The sequence below is a fragment of the Mesoplodon densirostris genome, chromosome 7 (genome assembly GCF_025265405.1).
Source record: "Mesoplodon densirostris isolate mMesDen1 chromosome 7, mMesDen1 primary haplotype, whole genome shotgun sequence".
NCBI lineage: Eukaryota > Metazoa > Chordata > Mammalia > Artiodactyla > Ziphiidae > Mesoplodon > Mesoplodon densirostris.
This window is the reverse complement of record NC_082667.1, coordinates 6,650,976-6,672,095: the sequence shown is the minus strand read 5'-3', so window position 1 is coordinate 6,672,095 and position 21,120 is coordinate 6,650,976. Positions and strand designations below refer to the sequence as shown.

Genomic DNA, 21,120 nt, shown 5'->3' with positions numbered 1-21,120 from the left:
GTGGAGCCTGCAATGGAATCACCTTTGTTCCCCACTCAGTGCCTCATACAAGGCCTTGCACAGAGTAGCACAAAGTAAATATTTGCTGAACAAATGGAGAAACCGGATCCACACTGGTCTCTTCCTCTTCCCAACCATCATGCCCTTGAGGGAAGGAAAGCATCTTTTTATATACCTTGCAGCACCTAGCAGAGTGCTGAGCACACAGGATGTTGTCCAGGAATACTTGCTGAGTAGAAATTAAGTTTTGCCTGCACTCAGCTCTTGAGGAAGAGCTGGGTGGGAGACCAAATACCAGGAAAGGAAGACTCAAAAACGAGGTTGGCAAACTGTGGCCCGAGGGCCAAATCTGGCCCACCACCATGTTTTTATAAATAAAGTTTTATTGGAACCCAGCTACACTCATTCGTTTATGTATTCCCTGTGGCTGCTTTGCCACCACACTGGCAGAGCTGAGTAATAACAGCAGAAACTGTGTGGCCTGCAAAGCCTAAGATATTTTCCGCCTGGCCCTTTATAGAAGTTTGATGACCCCACTGAAGAGTGTCCTCCTGCTCTGGACCAGGAATAGATATCATGCTGACCCAAAGCTGCAGTCTGGCTCCGTACTAATTTGCCTTTTCTCAAAGTTCTGGAGTCACTGTCTCATTGACCTAAGACATTTGCTCCCCAGACCATTTCTTTCCACCTTGGAAGTTTGGCACCAAGGGCTCCATGATCTCTAAGCCAGATCCTGAAGCCAGGACCCTCCCCTGCACTGTGGCTGGGACACTGACGGGAGGAGGCTCCAAAGGCTCCCTTCTTGCTGCTCCCGTCCTATTGCTCACCTTGTCCACCTTGTCCAACCAGTCCTTGTTGGCGGCCAGCTCGGCCATGAACGCCTGGTGCTTCTGCCACTTGGTGTGCAGGTTGCGGGCCTCATCATAGGACACGTCCTGGGCTGTCAGCATCTTCTCGTCAATCCAGAGTTTCAGCTGGACCAAGCGTGGAGCAGGGATGGAGAAGGGCAGAGTACATTTCAGAGGGAGGGAAGCAGGAAGCGGGAAGCGGGGCGAGGGTGAGTCGGGGGAGGTGGTGGATGGGGGAAGAAGCCAGGCAGGGATTCACATGCTCAGGTGACACTGCAGTGGACTGACTCCAGGCTCAGAGAGCGAGGGCATTGTGGGAAAGGGTGGCCAGGGAACGTCAGAGGCGACAGGGGGGACTGAGAGCCTCACCTCATGACAGTCTTGTAAGAAATGCTGCCGCTCTCGGTTGTCCCGAAGACGGCCCAAAAGCTGCTGCACTGCTTCTTGATTCTTCCTGTGTCTGTAATGACAGGCCCCTGTGAAGCCCTTGAACTTGCTACGAAAGGGTTATGACCCTCTAACTAACCTAGAAGCCCTCAGTCCTCCTCCTCTGGGGACAACACCTTCCGGGAGCGCTACAAGTCAACCCAGGAACCCTGAGGTCCAGTGTCCAGCTACCCTAGGAGACTTTGGGGAGGTGGAACTTCCCTGCCCGTGACTTAGTCCCTCTCCGACCACTTGGTTTTTCCTCCTCTGCTTTTTGTCAGCTCTCCACCCCCGTCTGTCGGTCTGAGTGCCTATTTTCACTTGGTCCCTTTTAGGGACCCTCATTTGCCCACTGTCTTCATCATACCTCCTCTCTATGGAGTCTGCCTTCTCTTGGATCTTCTCAGCATGGATGTTGCCCTCAGACACCAGCTGGCGCCCGGCTTCCAGGAGCCCGCGGATCCGCTCACCGTTGGCATCCATGGTGCTCATGAAGTCTTCCAGTTTTTTAATGGCGGCATCAGCAGCCTGGAGTGTCCCTGGCATCTCCGTGTGAGACAAAACATATTCCTGTGTGGGAGGGGAGATACCAAGCTCATTTCTCAACCTCTCAGAAGGAACCTACCAAAGGGCCCATCTGAGACATGGAAGCCAACCAGGTAGGGACAAGCAGACTCTGGCTCTGAAGATGGAGGGATGGTGCCTGATTATGTGGGAGTCTCAGAAAGTTAGAAGGGAGCTGGGCTGGAGCGCCTTTAACACTCCAAATCCTGTTCCATCTTATTTATAGCTGCTGATTACATTTCTGCTATATGACAAGCTAGGTTTTCTATTTCTTCTCTAGTCAGTTTTGGTAAGTTATGCTTACATCTTTTTTTTTTTTTTTTTTTTTTTGTGGTACGCAGGCCTCTCACTGTTGTGGCCTCTCCCGCTGCAGAGCACAGGCTCCGGACACGCAGGCTCAGCGGCCATGGCTCACGGGCCCAGCTGCTCCGCGGCACGTGGGATCTTCCCGGACTGGGGCATGAACCCGTGTCCCCTACATCGGCAGGCGGACTCTCAACCACTGCGCCACCAGGGAAGCCCCCGTATTTTTTTTTTAGCATGTTCTCCCTGCCCATCCTGTTCCCTCACCTACTCCATGTGCTGCGTTTACCTCCTCATCCACCACTCCTTCACATTCCTTTGGTCCCTATTTCCCACTTCTTCCTGGTTGGGACTTTGTGCCCTGGACTCTCACCTGGCTGCTGAGCACGCCCTCGGCCTGGCGAGCATCACGCAGGAACCCCTGGAAGCCGTGGGCCTGGGCAAGACGGCCTTGTCGGCTCTCCCACATGCGGCCCAGCTCCTCCCAGCCGGTTCCCAGCGCTTCGAGTCGCTGCCGTAGGAAGAGGCACTGGGGATCGGCCTGGTCCCGGGTCACCTCCTCACCCACGGCCCGAAGCTGGCTGTACTCGCTCCGGGCCCGCTCCACCTCTCCCCGCAGGGCTGCATGTTGGGCCAGGAGGGCCTCTGCCTCAGGCAGGGTGGCCGGCCCTTCTTCAGAGGCCACAGAGGTCTGCGTGCGGCCGAGCCAGGCCTGGAAGTCGTCCAAGCTGCGCAGGAAGTCCTGCAGCCGCCGCGCCTCGCCCAGCGACTCCTCTCGTCGCCGCATGGTGGTCCTGAGGTCCTCCCAGCCGGCTTGCACCTCTCCAAGCCGGGCGCTGATGGCAGGGGCTTGGGCGGGGTGCTCAGCAGCCAGGGCATTTGCCTCTCGGGTCAGTTCGCCCACCCGGGCAGCGATGGCCTCCAGGTCCCTCTCGGTGCCGGCCAGCTTACGCTGCAGCGCCAGCACCCCGGCCAGGTCATTGCCCAGGCCCTGGGTGGACTCGATGACCTTGGTCTTTTCTCTCATCCAGGCCTGGGTCTCTGTGCACTCTAAGTGGTAGTTCTGGATGCTCAGGGCTGACGTCAGAGCTGCCTTCTTGCCGTCCGCCAGGGACCGAAACTGCTGCCACCTGAGGGCAGAGGAAGTGTCCGGAGTTGCTCAGCTTTCCCGCCCTGTGCAGGTAGATTGGAAGCTTCTTCCTGCTCTCTCGCCCTTGATATATCCTACCGCCTGCTTCTGCCGTTTAGAGAGCCTGCTCCCCACTCACCTTCCCGTGACTCCTTCTTGTCTGCTCCCTGTCCAGGCACCAGCCTCTTCAGACGACCTTTACCCCCACTTCCATCTCTTTCATCCCCACCCCCCTCCGACATATTTCAGATGGCTTTCCCTCCTCATTTTAGCCGCCCTCCCATGCTCTACAGAACTCTCTTCCAGCTGCTGTCCTGTCTGCTGCATCCTTTCTCACCCCACCTGTGGTTGAGCTGCTTCTGGGTGTTGACAATGCTGTCCTTCCCCGGGGGGTTGGCCTTCAGCAACTGCTCTGCGATGTCATTCACAGCAGTAATTCGCGCTGCAAGGGCGTTCATTTCAGGCTCCAGGGTCTCGAACCTAATGGGGTGGAAGAGCTGGCCATGAGTGGTGGGAAGCAGCGGTGCGCTGGTCCACCTCCCTTAGATGCATGCCCGCGAGAACTCCTCTCCGTCAACATGAGGCTTATTGACAGGAGCCTCTGCACCTCTTCCCTACATGGTTCATAGCATCTGTAGATCAAGGGGGAGCCCCCAACTCCCCCCAGACAAGTAGAAAAACTGTCATCTCTAGAGTGGCTCCAAAACATGGTAAAAATTAAAGGTGAGGACCAGCTGGACAACAAGTCAAACTAATCCCTGGCACAGGGCTTCACCCTGCAGCAGAACCTCCCTTATTCCCCCTGGGACTTACCCCTTAGCTGCCTACCTGGGTCCCACCTTACTAAAATGTGTTAAAAAAAAGAGTTGATAACGAAAAAAATTTAAGGGATAAAGATGTGAAGCATAACTTCTCCTGGAACTTTTCATATTCTCATAGAGCAGAGTCTGCAAATGGGCCACGTAATAAATATTTTAGGTTTTGTGAGCCATTCGGTCTTTATCATGAATATTCAGCTCTGCTGTTTTAGTGCAAAAGCAGATACAGGGATGACATGTAAATGAATGGGCATGGCTATGTTCCAATAAAGCTTTATTTACAAAAACAGGCAGAGGCTGTATTTGGCATAGGGGTTTCTGACTCCTGTCATGGGATATATAGAAAAAAGCAACAAAACACCTTTAATTACATTTTTAAAACCACCAGGAAATTTGACTATAGATTGAGTAGTAGGGACTTCCCTGGTGGTCCAGTGGTAAAGCATCCACCTTCCAGTGCAGGGGATGTGGGTCCCATCCCTGGTCAGGGAACTAAGATCCCACACACCACAGGGCAGCTAAGCCCGCGTGCCTCAACTATTGAGCCCGTGCGCCACAACTAGAAAGAGAAAACCCGCACGCCAGAACTAGAGAGAAGCCCGCACGCCACAACGAAAGATCCCGCATGCCGCAATAAAGATCCCGACTACGGCAACTAAGACCCGACGCAGCCAGAAAAGAAAAATAAATAAATAAATAAACAAACAAATAAAAGGAAAAAGAAGATTGAGTAGTAGGTGATAACAAGGAATAGCTAATTTTGTTTTATGTGATAATGGTATTGTGTGTGGTTCTATAAGAAAAACATCATTTCTAAATTATTTTAGGATTTCTTATTCTGTAAATAAAGCTACTTCAAGAGGGGTTAATCACTGTCTCTGTCTAAAAGGTTTATAACTTCAAAGCCTTAGCTATTCTAAGCCTGCACACACAATTGAAAAATAATGTACTGGGCTTCCCTGGTGGCGCAGTAGTTGGGACTCCGCCTGCCGATGCAGGGGACACGGGTTCGTGCCCTGGTCCGGGAAGATCCCACATGCCGCGGAGCGGCTGGGCCCGTGAGCCATGGCCACTGAGCCTGCGCGTCCGGAGCTTGTGCTCCGCAATGGGAGAGGCCACAACAGTGAGAGGCCCATGTACCGCAAAAAAAAAAAAAAAAAAAATGTACTCATATTGCAAATTTCTATGTTCCCTGGAGAATACAGAGGTGAAACTTTAATACTGGGGATTTGCTTTTGAAAAGGAAAATTAATCAAACATAGCAAGATATTGATGATTACTGAATTTGGGTGATGGCTATACAGGAGTTTGCTGCATAATGTTTCTATTTCTGAGGATGTTTAACGTTTTTCATTAAAGCAGACACCAGACTACTAGCAAGACTCAAAGGGGTGTATGTAGCAAGAGCAGGCAGTCTATGGTGGCACCCACCATCCATCCACATGAGGGCCGCCCTATACATTGGCCCCAAACTCACGAGGCCACTCGGGAGGGTGGGGCGTGCGCGGGGCCCACCTTTGCTGCACGACCTCCAGGTCCTCCAGGCGCTCAGGCAGGGCGAGCCCGTTGAGCCACTGCTCCTTCTCCTCCACCCAGAGCCCGCAGGCCCCCGCCTCGCTGAGCATGGTGTAGCGTGCCAGGGCCGCCTCCAGGGCACGTGCGCGCTCGCCTGCGCGGGCCCGCAGCTCCCCGTATTGCCTCTCCAGGGTGGGCAGCCGGCCCTGCACCTCGGGCGTGCGGCTCAGCACGGGAGGCAGGGCTGTGGCCTGCTCCCGCAGGGTGTCCAGGGTGGGCCGGTGGCCTCGGATCTCTTCCTCCAGGGCCCGATGCTGCCGGGCCAGGGCCTGCGTGGAGAACTCGTCGTGTCCCAGCTCGGGGCTGGACACCAGGCGCAGCGCGTCCACCAGCCAGGCCTCCATGTCGTTTGCGTCCACCTGGAACTGGTAGAGGCTGGCGGCCTGGGCGAGCCGCTGGGCACGCTCCTCCGCCAGGGCCTCCAGCCTCTCCCACTGGGCCCGGAGCTCGGCGGTGCGGGCGGCGGCCTGGCCTGCCCCGGGGTGGCCCTCGGCCACTAACTGCTGGCCCTGCTCCAGGGTGAGCTTCAGGGGCCCCAGCCGGCCGCTCATCTCGCCTCGCAGGGCTGTGTGCTTGTTGAGCAGGCGGAGGACGCCGGTCAGGTCCCGGCCGGTTTCTGCCGAGGCCAGCAGGTGCTGCTGCTCCCGCACCCAGGCCTCGGCCTCGCCCACCTCCCAGAGGAAGCGCCAGAGTCGCCGGGACTCCTCCAGCCGGGCCCGCCGAGCCGCTGCCAACTTGCACAGCGACTCATAGTTCTGCTCCAGGGTGGCCACCCGCTCCAACACCAGCTGGGGGTCGCACGGTTTGTACTCTGAAACAGTCACACCAGAAGGCCAAGAGCTGTGGCCCAGCCCTCTCCTGCCCCCTGTGCACCCCTAGTTACAAATCCCCCCCACCCCACTCTCTTAGCTCTGTCACCCACTGTCCACCCATCATCTTTCCTGTCCCCAGGTTTTTCCAGTCTTGCTGCTTCAGCTCTTAATGTTCTCCTTCCCAGCTCCCCCGCCCTTTTCCAGTTCCTCCCCCCGGTTTTCACCTTTTCCTGGTTCGCAGAAGCGCAGCGCAGAGGCACTGACGGACCGCACCCTCTCAGCCTGTACGGCAATGTCGGCTTCCACCAGCTCGTGCAGCTGCAGCAGGTCCTCCACTCCAGCCAGATGCTTGCCCAGGTCCTGGGACTGCAGTCGGCCCTGCGGGGCGCACGCGGCATGTCGATGGCCATCTGAGAGCCGCCCGGTTCCCTCCCAGTCAGGCCTCTTGCCCCGCCACACACGTGCACTAACCTCGCCCCATCTTCCTGGATCAACCACACATCCCGACCTCTTGGGGCGGCTCCAGGTGTTGCACCCAGGTGAGCACACATGCTCCCAGCTGTCAGCCCTCGCTCACACACAGTGACCCCTGAGTTCTCTCCTGGCACCCTGGCAAACCCCGCTCCTGGAATCTCCACTCTGACTCATCATCTCAGCACCAGAATTATCGCCACCCTCCTATGGTCGTGGCTCAGTCCCCAGCACCCCAGCAATCGTCAGCACCTCTGCAGACCTATCCACATCCCCGTCTCTCGCCTAGATCACCGCAACAGCCTGTGACTGGTCTCTCTGCTCCCACTCTGGCTGCCCACAGCCATTCTTCAAATAGCAGTCAAAGTGACATTTAAAAAAATGTAAAAACGCAGCATCATGTCTCTCCCCCTTTTCAAAACCTTCGAATCACTTTCAATGCTCCATGTTACTCTGAGTAAAATCCAAACTCCCTGACCAGGCCTGTGAGCCCTAAGCGAGCAGGCTGCTTCCTCCCTTCCCTCGTCCCCTGTCCCCTCCCTGTTCTTACAGCAGCCCACCCCCACCCCCCGGCCTCCCTTCTCATCCGGAACATGCCACGTGTGAGCAGGCCAAGGGCCTTTCTGTTCCTTCTGCCTGGAAACATTCTCTCCTTAGATCTCCCTGTGCTGGCTCCTTGGGACATTCTGCTCTCAGCTTAAATGGCATTTTTCAGAGAGGCCTTCCTGGACCACTCCACCACACGGCCTGTTTCCCTTTCCTCATAGGTTTCACGCCCACGTGCTATGCTGTTTATTGATAGGTCCACGGGTTTGATCATCAGTCTCCTCCCACTGGAACGTGAGCCCCATGAGGACAGGGAGCTGTTTGCTCTGTTCATCTGAACCGGGGACAGGGCCCTGGACTGGTACGTCCTCTGCAAAGGTTCGGCCGAGCAGATGGGCGAACGTGCCCTTCGTACTCCCACGGTCCCGACCACCTCGACCCCACCTCCGCATCCGCTGGTACCTTCATCTCTTCCATCCAGTCCATGAGGTAGAGCAGGTCCTGGAACACCTTCTGCAGCTCCAGGTTGAGGAGGAGCCGCTCCCGCCGGGCGGCCACCATCTGCCGCAAGAAGTCCCAGAGCCGCGCCACGTTGTGCTGCCGCGCGGCGATGCGCTTGATGTCGTGGTAGTGCTCAGCGGCCAGCTCGGCGGCCACGGCGTCCACCGCCTGCACCCGGCCGCTGTAGGCCACGATGTCCGTCTCGATGGCTTCGTGCTTCCGCACTGCTGCCTCCACGGCGGCCAGCTCCAGCCCGAAGTTGTCCTGGGGCGGGGACAGGGAGGGAGGGCTGGGAGCTCCAGGACGCCGCTCTGCTCACCCCCTGCCCCCCCACCCCACCCCGGAGCACTTCTGCTGCGAGGTGCCAACTCTACAGGGTGGCTCTCAGCGTCCTCTCTATCCCACCCCATCCTGTCTCACCAGCCCTTCTCCTGTTCAAGGCTCCGGCCCCTGGTTCCCTGGCTCTTGGTCTCCAAGTCTGTGTGATGGAGTTCCTGTTTCTTTAGCTCCCCACCTCACAGGGCTCCTTATCCACCACTCTCTCTCACTCTCCCATGTCTCCAGACCTGCCTGGACAGGCCAAGAGTCCCCCGCTGTGTCCTACCTGGGACACAAGGCGCTGGTTCTCGCTAAGCCAGGTCTCCCGCATGGCGGCCTTGCGGTCGAAGCGGGCGGCCAGCTGCTCCAGCTTCTCCTGGCGGATCAGCTCCGTGCGCAGGGCCAGCTCACGCTCATGCTCAGCTTTCTCCAGCCGCTCCCAGGCCTGCGAGGTGGAGACAGGATTACTGCTAAAGGGCCAGGGCCAGGGCTCAGGAAGCGAGGGCGGGGAGGGGTCACCGGGGCTGGGGGTGCAGGGTGGGTCCCAGGGAAGCTCGGTCTAGTGGGTCTGTGGAATGCGGTCAGACGCCTGTGCAGGGAAATATGAGGAACAGGGTGGCGTGAGTGCCGTGGAGCCCCGTGAAAACCACGTCTGCTGGTGGACAAAGACGGGAGGGGGACAGGGAACAGTGGAAATCACTGGATTTGTTTGTGGTGGTGGGGCTGTGGGCGAACCCTATTACTTTTGTTAATCTTACGCTGTCTGTGAAAAAAGTGAAACAAAAGTAGGGCCAGTGAGTCTAGGATATGCTGAACAAGATAAGGGACTGGGGTATAATTTGCATGGAGAGACGGAGGGAGGAGGAGGGGGACGTGCAGGACTCGGGAGAGGATGTGGGAGTCACGCCTGCACCCGGGATGGGTGGGGTTCAAGCCAGGCCGAGGGTTCAAGCAGGGACAGTAGGGGCTGGTGCTGAGGGTGGGTCGTCCCAGGGATGGAAGGGAGGCTGTGGACCTTGTTGATGTCGGAGATGAGCCGGCCCTCGCGGGGCGTGTAGACCTTCTGGTTGTTGGCCCGCAGCTTGCTCTGGATTGTGAAGAGCAGCACTTCCAAGTTCCCTTTCTCAGTGAACCTGAGGCAGGAGGCCGGGTGGGGTCAGAGTCAAAGGCCACGAGGGGCCCGGGGACTCTTTACATTTCAGAATGAAGTTGTTCTGTGTTCCTTTTCATCTTATAAAAGCTTGTGAAAATACTGGCAAACCACGTTTAAAAAGAACCTAATTTTAAAACAACTGAAAACCACACAGACATGACCGCTGTCACCCTTGGGCGTGTACGTACTGCATTTTTGCTTTACACAGATGGGATCGTACCATAACCATGGCTAACATTTGTGGAGGACTCACTCACGGAGAGCCAGGCCCTGTTCTCAGGGCTTTGCATGCATTAACTCCTTCTCAGTGTTACCTACATTCTCTCATTACCCCCATTTTCCAGATGTGAAAACCGAGGCACAGACAGGCTAAATAATGCCCAATGCTCACAAGGGTAGGTGGCAGAGCCAGGATGTGAACTCAGGTACTTTGAATCTGGACACTTAGCCCTTTGCTCTCTGCCGTCCACAGACAACTGTCTTGTAACTCTTATGTTTCATGAACGTCTTTTCCGGTGAATAAATGCATTTCTCCAATATTATTTTCAGTGGCTGTACCATGACTTAATTTCCTTTTACAAAGGTCACGTTCGTGAACATATCCTTGAAGCTACATCTTTGTTCAATGCCCAGCAGAGGACTTTCTAGGTCAAAGGGCACACCTCAAATCATTCCCTGGAATGCACAGGAACAGATGTTTTGTGGCTTAATATTAGTTTTGGAGCTTAAACACATTAACTCCGAAAGAGCTCAAAAACAAAAAACACAGAAGTTTTAGCATGTACCGTATAGAATCACCTAGTAGTAATGCCATACTTCAACAGTCAGTTGCCTAAATACTTAAATGATAAGAACCTGTGCAACGTGCAAGTGACCAGCCACATGCACGTATTGCCAGCGGCAACCTGCCTGTCGGGTCCAATCCCCTGTCCTTAAGCTGGGATTGGGTTGCCGAGACACCCCGACCAACCTCATCTGAGTAGACTGCACCAGCTGTACATACCATGGCGATCATTTCCACAGCGTGATTTCTTGTAATGGGTGACCATTACAATTTTTTACTTTGGAAACTGCTACTGGGGCTCTGAGCTGGGGGAAATGAGCCTCCACTGCATTTATGTGCTGCCACCATCTCCCTCCCAAAAGGCTCCCCTCATTTAGGCTTCCTGCTGTGTGAGCACAGCTTGGGGCAGGCAGGCCGTGGCAGGGTGTGGCTCAGGGACACCTACTTGGGTGGCTTCTCCACAGTGCGGTAGGAATTGAAGGACTGGAGCTGGTTCTGGACACCACTCAGGGAGTTGGCCAGCTGCCGGTCATTGAGAGTCACGATCGTTTGCTCAATCCACTGCAGCAGCTCTGAGGCCAGGGACTCATACTTCTCCACCAGGCGCTCGGCCTCCATGGCGTGGTCCAGCACCTGTGAAACCGTGCTGTGGGTTCCCTGGCCCAGTCCTCCCCTGCTCCTGCTTTACGGGGGTAGGACCCCTAGGCCAGGCCTCCTCTGGTCTTCATGCCTACCACCCCCATGCTGGAGAGTACCTTGCCAATTCTTTTGCCTTCCACGGCCAGGGCCTTCATCTTGGAGAAATAGTGGTAGTAAGTAGCCACGTAGGTAATAATTGATTTCTCATCTGGTTGGTCCACATTCACATCTGAGAAAAAGGACCACTCAGATCAGGCCGAGATTAGAAACCTGCCTCCCAGAGGTGTGCCCACAACTCGAATCACTTACTCCAATCCTAGGGGCCTCCTTGCCCTCCCAGGCTGATATCTTTCCAGCTCCCTTCAGAGTAAAATAACAAATAAACTATTTGGACTAAAAGGGCATGAAAAGCTAACCTTTCTATTCCCCCTCTTCCTAGAAACAAGCAGAGTTTAAAATCCAGAAGCCCGGGCCTCCCTGGTGGCGCAGGTGGTTGAGAGTCCGCCTGCCGATGCAGGGGATGCGGGTTCGTGCCCCGGTCTGGGAGGATCCCATATGCCGCGGAGCGGCTGGGCCCGTGAGCCATGGCCGCTGGGCCTGCGCGTCCGGAGCCTGCGCGTCCGGAGCCTGTGCTCCGCAACGGGGGAGGCCACAACAGTGAGAGGCCCGCATACCGCAAAAAAAAAAATAAAATAAAATAAAATAAAATCCAGAAGCCCAAAGAGGCTTCTACCCAGTGTAAAATTAGTTGTTTGGAGGAAGAGAGACAAGAAAAGAAATAGCATTCCCATTGGGGGATGGATCGTGGACTTATGGGCTGGAAAGATGCCCAAGAAGTCATCCAGTTCAGGGGCAGCAAGACAGAAGGTATGAGAGAGGCCTCCTGAACCCAGGATATTCAGAGGGCTGGGCCCAGGGAGCCCTGGAAGCAGGGACAGAGGCCAGTTCTCAGGGCCATCTCGGGGCACAGTCATGGCTATTTCTTACCTCAGTCCCAAAGTTCAGCTGTGGGCCCAGGAGGTGAGTGTCCTTCAAGCCAAATTAACTCCTACCACGAGGACACCAAGGCTGACTATGACTGGAAATCTCTTAATTGGTTCTCTTAATTGGGCCAGCTTGTATCCTACCTACAGGGAAGACTATTAGACCAGAAGCCCTCCTGACCACCTCTGACCTCCCACAGGCAGGCGGGAGCCACGGAAATCATCTCAGAAAGTTATGGGATACGAGGCTTTACTTAAATATTCTTTATCATAGCTGTGCTTCTCAAATGCTCTCCACGGAACCTTGTACTTGGCCTGCTTCGATCACTAGTTAGCTGATGTTTGTCACTCTGGACTAAGAAGGCACGGGAAAAGGGACTACAGGTGGGATGGAAGACAGGGAGAAAGTAACCAAGTCCGAAACCTGCCCAAGGAGCTTCAGAAGGAGCATTTTCAGCAAGGAAGTCACTCGGCCCTTCCATCCTTCTCTTTTCTGGCTGCACCAAGACTGCTCTCTGCTCTCCCAGAGAGGTGACTGAGGAAACAGGCTCTGGAGCCAGGCTGCCTGAATTTGAATCTCAGCTCCACCAGCCGTATGACCTTGGAGAAGTCACTCAACCTTTATAGGCCCCTGTCTTCTCTTCCATAAATGGAGCATGATATTGATTTCAAAGGGGGTGTTGTGAGGATTCAATTAATTAGAGCACATTAAGTGTAGTGCCAGGTACAAAACAAGAGCTCAGTGGCCATTCCCAGTCTCATCAGCATTAGATCAGAACCACAGGGGCCAATGAGTAGGGTCAGCTGACCATAAGGCCAGCACTTTGTGAGACCTCAAGGTCACGGAGCTTAATTTAGAACCCTAGAGTTTTGGAATTAGAAGGGACCTTAGGGACCACGGAGACCAATCTTCTCATTTGAGAGATGAGGAAACTGAGCCACAGAGAGGCCAAGCGACTGGCCCTATGTCACAGAGCTGCTCCGTGGAGGGGCTGGGATAGAACCATACCCCAGGGCTCTTTCTGCCACGGGGCCGCCTTTCTTCCTATATTGAGATATACTTTTCACACCATAAAATTCACCCTTTTAAAGTATACTATTCCACGGTTTTTAGTACATTCACAAGATTGTGCAACCGTCACCATGATCTAAATCCGGAACATTTCCGTCACTTCCCAAAGAAACCCCGTAGCCATCTGAACGATCTGCAGTTCCTTCCCGTTCGCGCCACCCTCAGCCCCCGGCACCCACTCATCTACCTTCTGTCTCTAACCCACAGCCTCTCTGCCCCACCTTCAGGATCCAGCAGCTTTGTAAGTCCCAGCTCCTTCTCAGCCAGATTGAAAGCATTCTGCAGATTGTAATGTGCATTACACTTCTTCAGGGACTCAAAATCCAGCAGGTCTGGCCTGGGTGGGGAGGGAATATAGAAGGTATCAAGGGCACGTGAGATTCTGAAGAGGAAAAGTAAACCACCCTTACCTTTCTCCCTAAGTCCCCAACCCTCCGCGCCCCAGGGCTCCCATCGCAAGCCCTCCGTGCAGTAGGCACCCCGACATCCTGGCTCTTCTCCGCATGTTCCTTTCTCGTAACTGCCGTGTAGCTCATCTCATCTCACTGCTTTGTCTATGTGTGCCTGGGCCCATGGGTCATCAACCCATCCAGTAACTCGGACAAGCTCTCGAACCCCCGTCTTCTCACCGGTGTTTATGTACAATGGCGTTGAAGGCCAGCCCATCTCTCCAGCTGGTAGTGAAGTTGTGTACGTTGACATTGGGGTACCTGTAAACAGAGGCCAGGATAGACAGTGACGAGGGCCACCCCAGTCTGTGCCTCGAGGACGGACCCCCAGCTTGTGGTCCCTGGCCCCCATCCTTCCTTTACTGCACAGCCTCGGTGCATCCAACCCTCCAAGGCCATGCTGCCTGGGCAGCCTCACCCCGCGGTCTTCATCTGGCACCACAGCAGCAGGGCATCCTTGGCTGACTTCTTCTCCTTATTGTCTTCTGTTTCCACACTTATGTCTTGGATCTACGAAGGAAGGAAGGACAGAAGGAAGGAAGGGAGGACGGCAGGCCCTCACTCCCTGAACAGGGGCTCCTGGAATTATCAGAGATGCTCAGAGATACACGGCAGGAAACTGCACCTTAGATTCCTGGATTAGGGGTCCAAGGACAGAGCCTGGGGACCTTTCCTCCTGGGTCAGTGACCACAAAACATCAGGTCAAAGGGATTTGAGGCAGCAGAATGGGGTGGAACTCAGAAGAGTGGAAGTGCCTCGAAGCGAAGAATGCGGTTCCTGCAGGTGGGGGAACTGCAGGTGGCGGAGTGAACATTTCCTGACAGCTGGGTTTCAAAGGTGAAGCTGACAGAGCTCTGCTTAGGGCTGGAAGGAGCAGGGGAGGTTACGCCCGGGGAGGAGGCAGGGGAATCAGGAGAGCTGTGATGGCATTAGGACACTGGACTGGCTTTGCTCAGAGCATAAGGAGTAGGGTGGCTGTTCTCTTTTGAGGGAGGTGAGCAGAGTTTGAGGCAGCGGAGTGGGCTGGCGACCAGACCCCAGATGTAGCTCTAAAACTCTCCGTGGTGAAGGACCAGTCTGTAAAATGTCCAGTCCCTTGTGCAGCGACACGTGGTCCTATAGCCCGTGACCAGTACACAGACCAGGCCACAGGGAATTTGCCACAGAAGTTTGACAACACCCACGCTGGCCTCCACCTTGTTTAATGAGGAGCATCCCCTGATTTGGCGTATGAGGTTCTAGGCCCTCCGTGTGTGCAGTGACCTTTGGGGCTGCAGCACTGGTGTGCAGGGCACCCACCGAGTAACACCGTGCGGGGTACCTGGAATCGAAGGATGATGGTCCACACCAGCCCGAGGGTCAGGCGGTGGTTCCCGTCCACAATGTCATGCGAGCCCACATTTTCCAGGTGCACTTTTTGCTCCTTCAGGAACTGCAGCGCCTTGTCCACATTCTCCAGGCAGTGGATCCGCATGCGGCCCTTTGTGGGCTTTGGCTGTCGAGGGACCGGGGACACAAAGCCATGGGATCGTGGGCCTCCTCCTCCTTCCCTCCTAGCTTTCCCGGGGCCCTGCTTCCTACACCTTCCCCATGACCTCCCTCAGGAACACAGGGACCGCCCCAGGGAGCTAAAGCTGAGCTGCAGATGAGGCTTGGGGCAGATTAAGATTCCCAAGGGAATTAACGACACCCAGAGTGGGCGGGAAAAAAAATGTTTTCAATGGGGCCACTGTTCCTGTCTCCACGAAGCAATGTTCCTGGTTTAATTCACGCAGCAAAGCCTCTCAAAATGAAACCATCCTCTGAGCAGAGGGCGGCCACTGCTTTCTGCTCTGTGGTATCACTCTTCTCGTTCAGGGCCACTCCCATAGCTTGTCCCCTTGACCACTGTCTCTCAGGCCGCCTCCTCCCTGGTGACCACAGCTCACCAGTGTCTCCCCCGAGAGCACCTCGAGGAGCCTCAGGAGGTTACGTCCATCCCGGAGGTCGCTGTACAGGTCTCCCACCCGGCATGTCACCCGGGCCAGGTGAGAGTTGACCCACTTGGTGAAGGTTTTCTTCTGCACAGCTTCTCGCTCATCTGTGGCAGCAACATGGGGTCATTTCTGCCCTTCAAGTACCGTGCACCTGCTTCTAAACACCAGTTGGTGGGGCTGGGGAAGTGAGGTCTGGGGAGGAGGAAGGGCAGGAAGATGGCCGGGAGGAAAACCCATAGCTTAAAAAGCCAGGAAATACAGAAACTGGAATGTGTTCATAAGCAAGGTGAAGAACAAAAATAAGAGACGGAAAACAGGCTTTGAGAAGAAAGGATGAAAGAAATTAGAAGCAGGGGACATGCAGGGAAGGTCTGGGATCAGGGCTGTGTCAAGTAACAGTGGTGAAATGCTGTTGCTTCACCCATCAGGGCCTCACTTTCCTCATCTGTAAAATGGGCACATTGCTTTCTCTTTCAGCAAGTCATTGTGTTGACTGAGACAACGTGTGTAAGATGAGGCACGAAGTGGCTCCTTGATGAGTTACTGTTTACAGGCATGATCTAACCCGAAGGAAAGAGTAAGAGTTGCTCAGGCCGGTCCAGCAGGAGGAGGTATGGCTGTTCCCTTTTGGTGGTGGACAAAGGAGAGGGTGTGGACTTAAATTACAGCAGCCGCTGTTCCAAGTGGTCATTAGAAGGATGTGACATTATAGAGGCTGCAGGCCTCCTGAGTCAGCTTGCTCTCCTGGGATAATTTAAAGAAAAGACAGGCTCCTCTCCTTCTGGGTTCATTCAATTGGTTGCAAGGGGATCCTGTCCCAGGACACCAATATTCCAATGCCAAGAGGGAAAACATCATCGTGAAAGCAGGAAACGGGGAAAACAGTGAGCCCAAGTAACACGGGGTGGGGACAGGAAGAAGCCAGGCAGAGTTTAGCGCCAATCTCAAAAAAAGTGAGGAGGTGCCTGCTGCCTGGTCCACAGGGGGAGCTGCTGATGAGGGGATGCTGTTACATTTCACAGAAAAATAAGAATTAAAAATATTATAAATGACAATGTGAGGGAAGAGGCCATTGGAAGCTGCTCCGGCCACTAGGATTTCCACCAGTTCTCCCCAGAGGAGCCCAGTGCAAGGACCCAGTCCAAATGGCCAGGGCCTGAAGAGTCACTTGTCCTTCCGTCTCAGCACCAGCATCTCAGAAACCGAAAAGACTCACCCCTTAATCTCACATTCCTATGCACCTCACCCATAAAACACAGTGACACACCCATGTCTATTTCTGTCTTTCTTACCTCCAACCCCGTACCTGGGACAACCTTGGGGTCCTAACAAATGCTCAGATATCCTGATGCTCTGTGGGCCTTCTCTTAGGGTCCACAGGCCCTGCCCGAGCCGGGGACTGCCTGGAACATCAGCCATTAATGGATCCATGGAGTCTGCCCTGATGCCAGGCACACAGGGGTGAGGCCATTTTGGCGCACAGGTAGCGTGAACGGGGAAGATGTAGAAACAGGGGCAGCTAGGAGAAAAATGTGCAAAGCCAAGCGCCAGGGACAAAGTGTAACTTTACAAGGTGTCCACGGACACACAAGACAGAGTGGCTCCCAGAGATACACTGGAGTATGGCCGCCAGGGTGAACACAGCCTGCTCAGACATATACCTGAGCCTGTCTGCACCAGCTCCCTTTGACACATTCCCTGGTTTCCACACACACTGAAGACACCCACTCAGAAACCCAGGGCAGCACAAATACGCCCTAGGTCCCTCGCCTACTGCCTCACGCTCCCTGTCTCCTTCCCTGACCACCCCAGCGGGCGTTTCCTCCCAAAGGCCGGAAAGTCTCAGCGAACCACGCTGGCTCCTCGCCTTCGAAGACACACGCCCAGCGGGGCCCCGCCGCCGCCGTCACACCCGCTCTCGCTCTCACCGCCCCTCCAGCGGGTCCAAGCCTTTTTCGATTCTGTCAGCATCCCCGTGTTTTCCGGCCACTTGTAATGATCCCCCCGGCACTTTGTCTCCCAACACAAACGTCTGAGTCACAGAAGATGCTCCCCCCGACCCCGGGTTCCTGGCTCCGGCTCCTCTCCCACGCCCCCCGGGCCCCTCGCTCCGCGCGGCTCCCCTCCGCTCGCCCCCCGGAGCCCACCTTGAAGCTGCTTGAAGCGTCCCTCCAGCACGCTGGCGTACTGAGCCGGGCTGATGAAGGCAGCCGGCGAGAGCGGGAGGCCCCTGGGGTTCTGAGACTCTTCCAAAGCCTCGTAGTAAAACTCGTCGGCCCCGTTCAGGCCGTGCCCGTGCGCCCTGCTCACTCCGTGCCCGTTCATGATGCTGCTTGGGCCCAGAGTCCATGCTCTGCCCGCGCCGGGGCGGGGCGCCGAGGGTCGGCTCCCCTTCGAGCCTGGGATCCCGCGAGCCTGGGGTCCCCGGGTGGCAGGGGGTGTGCCTCAAGGACGGTGGAAGTTTCGAGAAGTGGGAAATAGGAGTCACGGGATGTCTGAGCCCCGAGCTCCGGGACGCGTCGTCAGAACACCTGGCTGCGGCGAGAGGAGACGGAGGCAGCTCCAGACAAACAGGTCGGACAGTGACGGGGGAGGGGTGGGAGGCGGAGCTTTCCGGCTGGGGCAGGGCCAGGCCCCGCGGGCCGCAGGAGGGAACTGCCAGCGCCTTAGAGACCTGCCCGTCTGGCCCCGAGGGAGAGGCCCCCCGAAGCAAAGTCCTGCTTTCCCAAGGTCTGCAGGTGTGATGAGGATGCCCCCTCTCTGTGACTCTGGGAGGTCCCCCTTCAGGATGTAGGCTTTGATCCCCAGCTCAGGGAGCAGAGAAAGAGAAATCCTTGAAGGGGCAAAGCCAGCTCAGTAGTACTAGCCAGGCACTGTGCTAGGTGTTTGCTTACATTCCTTTATTTGTGAGATAGGTGTTGTTATCTTCCTCACTTGTTTGTCATCCTCACCTCCAGTACCAGCTCCTTCCCTGCCATGGGGCCCATCAGGCCCTCCTCGGCCAGGCCATCCCAGGCCCCCAGTACACCCACTGCCGGGCACATCTACCCGATTCCTTCCTACCTTTCTATGGGCTTCAGCTCTTGTCACTTACAAGCTACTCTTGCCCTTCTCCCATCTTCCTTCATTCAGTATTTATTTGGCAGCTACCAGTGCGAGGCGCAGTGCTAGGCAAAGCCCATACAGCGACACCTCCTCAGGAGAGCCCCGTTTAGTAGTGGAGATAAACATCTATTGACAGCATGAGGTGGCATATGTCACATGCACAAACATTGCAACAGTCCTGGGTATCACGTGTCATGTGCACACAGACATCGTGACCATTCTAGAGGCTACTCTTATCCAAAATCAGGGTACCAGGAAACTTTCCCCCAAAGAGGTGAGATTCTCCATAACCCATGTCTTCTGCCTTCTCTCATCTATAGAAACAGCAATATGAGTATTTCACAAGCCAGCGTGTAGACCTAACCAGAAGGACAGGGAGGCCCAGCAGAAAATGATAAGGGATCCCCAGAAGCAGTGGCTACCACATGGGGACCCTCAGAATGGTGTTGGGCTGGCTGAAAAGAATTACCTGGAGAGCTTTAAAATTCCAATTCCTGGACCTTAGGTCCAAAGATTCTAATTTGGTGTGTCCAGAAAGGGGTTTGAGAACCTATATTTGTGAAAACATCTGTGGGTGATCCTATAAAAAGTGCGGCCAAGTTTGGGAACCACCCCCCTCAGTGTCTCCCTTCTTATAGGAGGCCACCCCACCCATGCTGGGAGCACCACCTCTCAGCAAGGAGTAGCTGTGACCTCTCCCACTGCACTGGGCTGGGAGGCCAGCAGGTCAGTGGAAAAGACAAGGGTGGCATGGAGGAGGGAAACCAAAAGGGTGGGTGGCCTTGGGGTGTGTGGGTGACTCAGCCCCACGACAGCCACAGCCGGTGGTGTCAGGTGGCAGCCGCACTCTTGTTGCCATGACAACTCCTCCCCAGAACGCAGGGAGGCCCGTCGAACGGGTTTGCTTGTGCTCGCAGGGGCTGAAGGAGAGAACTGAGGCCATAGGGGAGAGCAGGGGCTGAGGCAGACGGGGAGAACGGGCAGCTGCGGAAACCAGAGGCAGGCAGAGGGAACCTGCTTCAGGGAACCAGTAGATGTAATAGAGGGAGGAACAGGCGGCAGGTGGAAGGAACAGGTGGGGAGGGAGCGAAGAGGCTACTGGACTAGGAGGGAGAACAGGTGTGAGAGATGACCGAGGAAATCAAGGAAGAGACAAGAGGATGAAAGGTAAGGGAGAGGTGGGTGGAAACAGAATAGCAAGACTAAGAGCACAAAAGAATTAAGGAACGTGACTCAGGGATAGAGGCCAGGAAGTCAGCTGAGCGCAGAGGGGAACACAGCTGAGTCCCAGGGTCAGCAAGGCTTCTCCCTGCTTGTGGGGAAGGAAGCTGGGCGTGTTATGGATTGTGCGCGTTTTGTTCTTGAGGCTGGAGTTGGGGACAAGGGGCTTGGTAGGGTGATCTGGATTTCCCGCTCTAGTGCAGCAGCTTAGAAAGAGAGTCGGTCTTCCCATGAAGTTGAAGGACTCTTCATGACAAGCTTCCCATCCCAGCATTCTCAGCATCTCCCCCGGCCCTCCCCTGACCTCACCTGCCAGGGCCTTAATTCGAGACCTCTCAAAGAGGCGGGCCGAGCTGCTGTCATTGTCCCAGTCTGAGTCGGGCAGGTCCCAGCGGTTGTTGATGTCACTGTACTGGCCCTGGATCTCCAAGCTGTCAAAGTCTGTGGGTGACAGGGTGCTGCTCATGGTGGTAGATGGCCTCCTGCTCCTGCAAGGGGGAATGTGGCTGGTGAGGCGCATCTCAAAGCCACTGAGTCCAACACTCACCATGTCCTCCTCTCTTCCTGCCCTAGATCTGCTCTGCTCTCCTGATGGCCAAAGTTGTGGTCCTTGTTTTCACCAACGGAAATCATCCCCCAGTGGGAGAGGGGAAGCCATGGTGGAGAAGCAGAGAGACAGGAACACAACAGACACACGTGGAGTGAGGCTGGAAGGCAGCAGTGTCTCAGAGCGACATAGTGGAGATGAAGGTCTCCAGAGCCTCAGGCCAGAGAGGGACAGTGGGCAGGGGACCGAAGGTGGCGGTGGCCCTCAGCGTGGCTCAGGACAGCAGTGTGTACACCAGGGCAATGCAGGAAGCAGGCCTGGGACCCCTTGGGCAATAGTGAGTATAAACCGGAGTTCTTTCATTTGGTTCCACAAACTGTTCTGAGTGCCCCCCGCCACCCACCCCGAGATGGCCTCCTATACCCTGTAAGCCAGGGATCCCCACCCCCCCGGGCCGCGGACCGGTATGGGTCCACGGCCCGATAGGAACCAGGCTGCAGAGCAGGAGGTGAATGGCGGGTGAGTGAGCGAAGTATCATCTGCAGCTCCCCATCACTCCTCATCGCTGGCATTACCACCATCCCCCCCCACCCCCACGAAACCAAAAGGTCGGGAACTGCTGCTGTAAGCGATTTGAGATGAAAAGACCCACATCCTGCTCTCAGGCCAAGATGCATGTATGATACACCAGGAAGACTGATGCACTGCTAGTAAGTATGGATACAGAGCCCAGGAGTTCAAAGGAGGACACAGTATGGTTATCTCCCCTTTTTTTCCTTTTACTTGTGACAGAGAATACTTAATAGGTGCCCAGTGAACGTCAGCTGTGATATGTGTCCTGGCCATTTACATGCATCACCTCATCGCAACCCGCTGTGG

General features: G+C 55.4%; 1 protein-coding gene across 2 annotated transcripts in view; it reads right to left on the bottom strand.

Annotated features, from left to right (window-relative positions):
- SPTBN2 (spectrin beta, non-erythrocytic 2) overlaps nucleotides 1-20,160 on the bottom strand; it is a 31,570-nt gene extending 11,410 nt beyond the window's left edge. Inside the window, exons 1-18 of one of the 2 annotated variants that reach the window (XM_060103182.1) lie at nucleotides 20,004-20,160; nucleotides 15,321-15,472; nucleotides 14,714-14,887; nucleotides 13,810-13,901; nucleotides 13,572-13,652; nucleotides 13,164-13,279; nucleotides 11,004-11,116; nucleotides 10,694-10,881; nucleotides 9,327-9,444; nucleotides 8,598-8,756; nucleotides 7,955-8,257; nucleotides 6,700-6,853; nucleotides 5,604-6,474; nucleotides 3,613-3,750; nucleotides 2,515-3,271; nucleotides 1,642-1,844; nucleotides 1,218-1,308; nucleotides 828-974 (exon numbers count right to left, since the gene is read on the bottom strand). In XM_060103182.1, the coding sequence (XP_059959165.1) occupies nucleotides 828-974; nucleotides 1,218-1,308; nucleotides 1,642-1,844; nucleotides 2,515-3,271; nucleotides 3,613-3,750; nucleotides 5,604-6,474; nucleotides 6,700-6,853; nucleotides 7,955-8,257; nucleotides 8,598-8,756; nucleotides 9,327-9,444; nucleotides 10,694-10,881; nucleotides 11,004-11,116; nucleotides 13,164-13,279; nucleotides 13,572-13,652; nucleotides 13,810-13,901; nucleotides 14,714-14,887; nucleotides 15,321-15,472; nucleotides 20,004-20,160 (4,014 nt within the window). Of the gene's footprint in view, nucleotides 1-827; nucleotides 975-1,217; nucleotides 1,309-1,641; nucleotides 1,845-2,514; nucleotides 3,272-3,612; nucleotides 3,751-5,603; nucleotides 6,475-6,699; nucleotides 6,854-7,954; nucleotides 8,258-8,597; nucleotides 8,757-9,326; nucleotides 9,445-10,693; nucleotides 10,882-11,003; nucleotides 11,117-13,163; nucleotides 13,280-13,571; nucleotides 13,653-13,809; nucleotides 13,902-14,713; nucleotides 14,888-15,320; nucleotides 15,473-17,515; nucleotides 17,694-20,003 lie in introns of those variants that run through there. The other variant, XM_060103181.1, reaches the window with a different exon arrangement.
- Between the last annotated feature and the right edge of the window lie 960 nt (nucleotides 20,161-21,120).